Here is a 6,529-nt window from a genome sequence, read left to right as displayed (position 1 = left end):
CACTCTTTCGATAACAAGTTCACTGCGTCCATTTACATCATCGTATTGTGCTGAAGGGAGAACACACAGTAAAGGGTTAGTTCAACGGTTTTAGATGTATACATCTCAGCAACTGGTATGTTTTAAGACTTTGAATTACAGTGCTATTCAGCAACGCAGCTCAGGGGCACTGTGCCATTTCATTTCTGAGACACCTCAGAAATGCACAGAAAAGTCACTGCTATGACATTTGCCAACATGCATGTATCCACTTAATTTGTCCCTTAACTTCGAGCTTTGTGCATCTGCATTCTATGAACTGTTGAGTTTCTCTTCGTATTTAAGAGAAATAGCATTTGCTGTTGGATGCTGAGTAAATATCATCAGATACTAAATGTTTTTAATGTGTTACATCTTTGGCTACAGAAGAGGAACAATTTCTTAAATTATCTTCCTTACAGCTTTGTCTCAGAGGCAGTTTAATTACATGATTGCATAATACTGAAGATATTCCTCACACAATCACTGCCTAACATGTTTGTTCTCTCTAGATTTTTTTTCTTCCTCATCCTAAAGTAATTGCAATGCTGCATGGGGGAAAACAACACTGGAGCGGAATGGCCAGGAAGACCTGGTGTTTTACTCACCTGGAATGATGTTATTGTTAAAGGTCCATGTTATTTTGGGTACAGGTATCCCAGCTGCTTTGCAAGATAATCTGAGCTGTTCTCCTTTAGTCAAAGCTATATCTCCAGGCAGTTCGGTAAAAGCTGGAAGTACGTGAACCATCAGGGTGACAGTGTGCGTGTCCTCTCCAGCAGCATTGTTGGCAACACAGGTGTAACTGCCAGAATCTTCCGGCTGAAAGAAAGCACGTAGGGGAAATTTCAACCATGATCTATCCTACACACCACTACCGCTTGTAAGGATAGAGGTTTGAGGTTTGTAACCTGAAAAGGTTTGGAACAAGCATTCAGCTCAAACTCATCTAAACTCTTTCACTTCCTCTATAATTTGAAAGATGACCTAGACTTCTTTTTGCCCTTCCTGAGAATTTATCACTACAAATTCTTCACAGATTTTACTCCTCAGTGGAAAACGAAACATTTATAAAGTCTTTAGAACATTAAAAACAAGAATACAAAATAAAACAACGACTAATCCAGAAGTGGGTGAAAAAACAGCGAAACAGGGTCTTATTACTGTCAAACCTGTCAAGTCAACAGCTTAGATTTAGGGAACTTACAACAACATTATCCAGAATGAGGTCTCCATCTGGCCCAGCCCGGTATTTTCCTACTGCCTCTGTTAACAGCATATTGTCCTTCTTCCAGTTTATCGTTGGTGTTGGAATCCCATCAGCCACACAGGACAGAACAGCCTGCGAGTCCTCAGTGACTGTATACTGCGCATCCGTACTGTGAATCTTGGGTGGAACTGTGAGAAGGTTTAATAAAAAGATTTACCTCTATGTACTACTCAAGCACTACTGTCAAAGCATACAATACTGGACTGAGAAACCATTGCCTGGATCTCCTGTATTGTTTTTTGTCTCCGTCAATGACCACCACTAAGCAGACCAGAGAAATGTGTGAAACACTTGTAACAAAGTATAAACCAAGTTAAGGAAATCACAGAATCACAGAATCATTAAGGTTGGAAAAGACCTTTAAGACCATAAAGTCCAGCCATCAACCCAACACCACCATGCTCCCTAAACCATGTCCTGAAGTGCCATGTCCGCACGTTTTTTGAACACTTCCAGTGATGGTGACTCCATCACCTCCCTGGGCAGCCTGTTCCAATGTTTGACCACTCTCTCCATAAAGAAATTTTTCCTAATATCTAGTCTAAATGTAAATGTAATGTTCTTCCTTCCAGCCAAGCAACCGGCTGATACTACAACCCAATAAAACTCAGCCATTAAGCAGCACAATTTTCTTGAACTTCTCCCTTTATGCCCTCGCTCCTTACCCTCCGTAGGTTCACGCTGCGATAACGCACGTTGTTTCCGTACAGTCCCACTTACTGTGCACAGTGAGCTCCGTGTTGGAACTGCTGGATCCTGCCAGGTTGGCCGCTATGCATGTGTAACGGCCAGCATCGCCGGGCTGTGCGAACACAATCTGCAGAGCACCAGTGCTGAGAATTCTTCTTCTAAGGGACTCCGTTATATGCTGTCCATCTTTATGCCAGCTGATCTCTGGCCCAGGGTAGCCTTCAGCCTCACACTGCAGAGTGACAGATTGATCAACAGGAACAATGTATTCCTTGAGGTGGGACTTGATAACAGGAGGTACTGAAAAAGAAGTAAGAACATTTTTAGAACATTTATATGTTGTAAGAAGCACGGAATACTTCAGTTCTTGGTGAAAATAACCCTAAAAGCATACAATCCTAAAGTAGACAGACCACTAAAGAGAATAAAACTCCTGGGCTCTATTCAGTGTCAAATCAGGTAGGGAAGCATTAGGTCCATTTATCTTGCTCAGAACTGGGTTTTGACTAACAGAGAGCACACACAAATTTCTTGTCTGTAAATCACTACAAGAAGAGTTTAAAAGATGATTTACCTTGAACTTTCAGTTTGATCTTCCCCAGAGCGGTGCCAGCTGGATTTTGAGCAACACACATGTAAGTGCCAGCATCTTCAACGGCTGATTTTGCAATCTGTAAACTGCCGTTGGGAAGAACCATATAACCGTTGCCTAAAAGAAATACAAGCAAAGTATCACACTTTGTTTCGTGTTCCTTGTTTGGGTTCCTTATATCTAAGTTTGAATATTCAGAAGAGAGGAAATAAGTTTGAGTTACATCAAGTAGGCTGGAGTCACAGGCTTTAAGAGGATACCTGTTGTGATTATATTGATGCCCTCCTTTTGCCATGTTATTATGGGTCGAGGCGTACCCGTCGCTTCACATGGTAGTAGAACAGGATTGTTCACAATGACGTCCAGCGCCCCTGGCTGAGTTTTGATAACTGGTGGTTCTGTGGAACAAAATAAAAAGGAAAATGCAACAGGTTTAACCTTCAAGGCTAGAAAATACAGAAGATATCAAAATAGCATAATCTGAGAGTCTGAGAAGGCTGAATTAGCAATGGCTGTATTCTGCCATCCTTAGGAAGAGCTCAGTGGAAGTGCTCTTAAATATAACAAAACGCTCAGCATAAGTATGGGCATAGAATATGGCCCTACTGATGTTGGAGACAAATGAAAGATTCTAGGGGGGCAGGTCAGTAGGAGACAACACGATTAAAAAAGATTAATGAACCTGGATTTAGTGGTCAAGAAGATGAAACAGTTGTACTTAAGCAGTACACCATGAAGACTGAGTTGTTCTTTTACTCTTAAAAAACGTAACTGTCACGAGATCAACAGAATCCACAATAACTGGGGTAAAGACAGCCGGGGGAGATCGCAACCACCAACGCCACTGAGGGACTACGCATATTACCGCCGCGCTCTTTCTAGGGGCATTGCGTGATAATTTAAATATGTGTAACCAATAATAAGCAATGTGGTAATTACTAGCCGACGAATGTACATTTGGGAGGTTCTCTGTTGTTTTTTCGCTAATCGAGTAATGGGATAAATATGTGGTGATTCCTCTGTGTGATGTGCTAGCTTTGTGGAATACCACCTAGCACCCGTATCTGCCCAAATATGCTCTAAATAAAATACCTCTACTCTGTGTGTATATTGGCATGTTGCACACCGGGTATACAATCCCACTTTTGGGACAACATTACTTCATGCAATTTGCCATCACAGATACATTTTAACTTACCAAAAAGCAAAGAAACCAAAATCTTACAAAAATAAAATCGAGCAGCACGGACTGGGGGGCTCTATCCAAGATATCACAGCTGTGGCGTGCGGAGGGGCGACTCGGTGAATAATCAGCACGTCCACAAGACAATTCAGCTGAGCAAGACACTATTTGTGATGGTCCACCCTGGCCTCACCATTACTCTGCAGCGTGCGTACGTGTTAAATGGGCAACGTTTACTGACAGAATGCACTTTCTCTTCAGCTTTCCATCTTACCCTGAACGTGAAGAGTAGCATGTCTGCGAGCCGAGCCAGCGGCGTTCCGGGCCACACAGGTGTACCGTCCCGCGTGGGCTAGCTGAGCGGCAGGTATTTCAACAGCACCTGCAGCAGAGAGAGAGGGCCTTACACCACACAGCAGTATCCTGTATTCACAGTAAAACTCTCTTACAGCATCCGTCATAAGAGGTCTGTATTTTTATTCTAAAAAATTGGAGAGGGGGTATTTAGGGGATCGTTTGCATTTATTTGATTACTTCTAGGTGTGCGCAATGGCACCCTTTCACTGATTTTTTGCAGCTGGGCTCCAGTCACTCACAGTACCTGAAGAGAGAATCCTGTAGCCATCTCCTCTGGGAAGCAATTTTATGCCATTTTTGGTCCAATGAACTGAGGGGACAGGAACCCCAGACGCAGTGCAGGAAATCACTACTGGAGACAGCTTTGTTACCAAAAGGTCTGTGGCTTCATCTGCTATGGACGGGGGCACTAAAAATGAAGATCAGTGTAAAGGTTAATTGCCCATATTCATTATTATAAATTCTTGGAAATAACTTATCTTTCTTGGGAATACCAGAAATTTATGGGTATCAACATCATAAAAGAACGGTATAAAAATCTCATCTCCACATTGGAACGCCCCAAAGAAATTCTGGGTGCCATACACGTGATAGCAATAGCCCCTCTACCTTGAACAGTGAGCTCCACTGCTCTTTGATCTTCTCCTGCATCATTTGACACAGAGCACTCATAGACAGCAGTGTCATCCACAGTGGGAGAAATGATTACTAAGGAACCTGAAGACAGAAGTCTGAACAAAGAAAAGAGAAGAAAGTAAAAGCCATTGAAATACTTCTTTTCTGCTCAAGTAATCAGACCACTGAATTTGCTGGCTATACAAGATGACATTTAAGTGTGGCTAGATTTTTAAAATGCCAAAATCATCCCTGAAAACTTTAAACCCACGGTGAAAAGACAACATCTCTCACCTGTATGTATTCTGGTTTTGATCGACACTAAGCAGATGCCCATTCTTTTTCCAGCTGATTGCTGGCCTGGGAATTCCAGTGGTTTCACAAGGCAAAGTGGTCTGCACATTTACAGTAACTGTAATATTCGTATGTCCAGGAGCAATAGTTGGAGGAACTAAGGACAAACAAAGCCTAATTATTCAGAATAATTATATGCATATGCCCACACGGCCCTCCCATACCTATCTACACAGAGTTGAACTGCCTGAACACATTTACTTGATTTTTATAAAGAGTAACTTGACAGTAGCAAACTTACTAAACATGTAGGATGGGATGTGTCAAGTCTTTCTAGTTCCAGTGCACAAGGAATAAATATTTTCTTTTCATGAACATTTGAGTTGTATTCCTAAGGCCACAAATGTCGTCTTTTTTTTTTTTCTTTTTTTTTTTAACAAAAGCAGCTAAAAAGGGGCTAAACTTAAAACTGGATCTGGCAGAACAAGAAAAATCATGTATCTGGTCTTCAGACTTGTAAAATCACATATACTTATCTAAAACCATAGCTTTTACCAAGAACCTGTAGATCAATCCGTTTGCGTTCAGTGCCAGCTGTATTGGTTGCCATACACGCGTATCTTCCTGTGTCAGTAACATGTGCTGAGCGGATGTGTAGAGACCCATCCTCTAATATGGAATACCTGAAACAAAGCCATATATTTTTTTCTACTAGCCAATCAACACAACCATAGGCTACCTTGGTAGTGCAGAAGGAAAAGATGACTCAGAGTACAAAACAAATAGCCTAAACCCATGGTGTCTTAATTTGGGCACAGAGTTTTTTCATTTATTGCATTTATGCTGACTTCACTTGCCTCCTCCCTCATCCTGTCGCCTCCCCCAGCACATCCATTTTCCAGAGAAATTATGAAATCTAGCTGACACAGTGATTCCACACAAATGATGACAGATTTGCAGAAAATATCCAAAAGTCCTCTTCTATGTTTCTTATTTAACCTTAAAAAACTCTAATTAAAGCTTGTACATTTTCTTTTTCCTTTGAAATATAACTAAATTCTTTAGAAATTGCTCAGTTCTAGAAAATGACCAACTACTTCCCCTTAAAACAATCAGAAGATAGAAACCATTCACTACAATAGAAGTGGATACTAGAACATGTATAGAAAGTTTTATATATTAGAAACTACAGAGTACACTCAGTAGCTTTTGGTCTGCATGAAATTGCTTGGCCTCATCCCAAAACTCCATATACAAAAAACCCATACAAAGATCTTCCATGTTTACTGTTCAAAATCTTTAATATCAGAAGAATTACTATTACATTTGGTTGTCAAAGGAGTTTTTTGTCCTTCTTAACAATAAAAGTATGAAACCTTTGGTACTGTTACTTTTCTGTAGGACAACTTCTTTGTGTTACTGTTTCTATCGCCGTGTTTTCCGTATGTCCTGGTTTCAGCCAGGATAGAGCTGGTTTTCTTCACAGAAGCTGGTGTGAGACTGTGTTTTG

General features: G+C 41.0%; 1 protein-coding gene across 1 annotated transcript in view; it reads right to left on the bottom strand.

Annotated features, from left to right (window-relative positions):
* The window catches only part of LOC104622030 (hemicentin-1-like), a gene marked incomplete at its 5' end in the record, with an annotated part of 153,062 nt that overhangs the window by 29,871 nt on the left and 116,662 nt on the right, over positions 1 to 6,529 (bottom strand). Inside the window, 11 exon segments of the mRNA XM_010288684.1 lie at positions 1 to 50; positions 627 to 840; positions 1,226 to 1,416; positions 2,009 to 2,278; positions 2,553 to 2,687; positions 2,831 to 2,968; positions 4,028 to 4,135; positions 4,355 to 4,519; positions 4,720 to 4,841; positions 5,020 to 5,176; positions 5,575 to 5,702. The exon segment at positions 1 to 50 is cut by the window's left edge and continues 115 nt beyond it. Coding sequence (XP_010286986.1) covers positions 1 to 50; positions 627 to 840; positions 1,226 to 1,416; positions 2,009 to 2,278; positions 2,553 to 2,687; positions 2,831 to 2,968; positions 4,028 to 4,135; positions 4,355 to 4,519; positions 4,720 to 4,841; positions 5,020 to 5,176; positions 5,575 to 5,702 — 1,678 coding nt within the window.

The sequence above is a fragment of the Phaethon lepturus genome, unplaced genomic scaffold, assembly GCF_000687285.1.
Source record: "Phaethon lepturus isolate BGI_N335 unplaced genomic scaffold, ASM68728v1 scaffold14566, whole genome shotgun sequence".
In the NCBI taxonomy this organism is placed as follows: domain Eukaryota; kingdom Metazoa; phylum Chordata; class Aves; order Phaethontiformes; family Phaethontidae; genus Phaethon; species Phaethon lepturus.
This window is presented reverse-complemented; position numbering and strand designations above follow the sequence as displayed.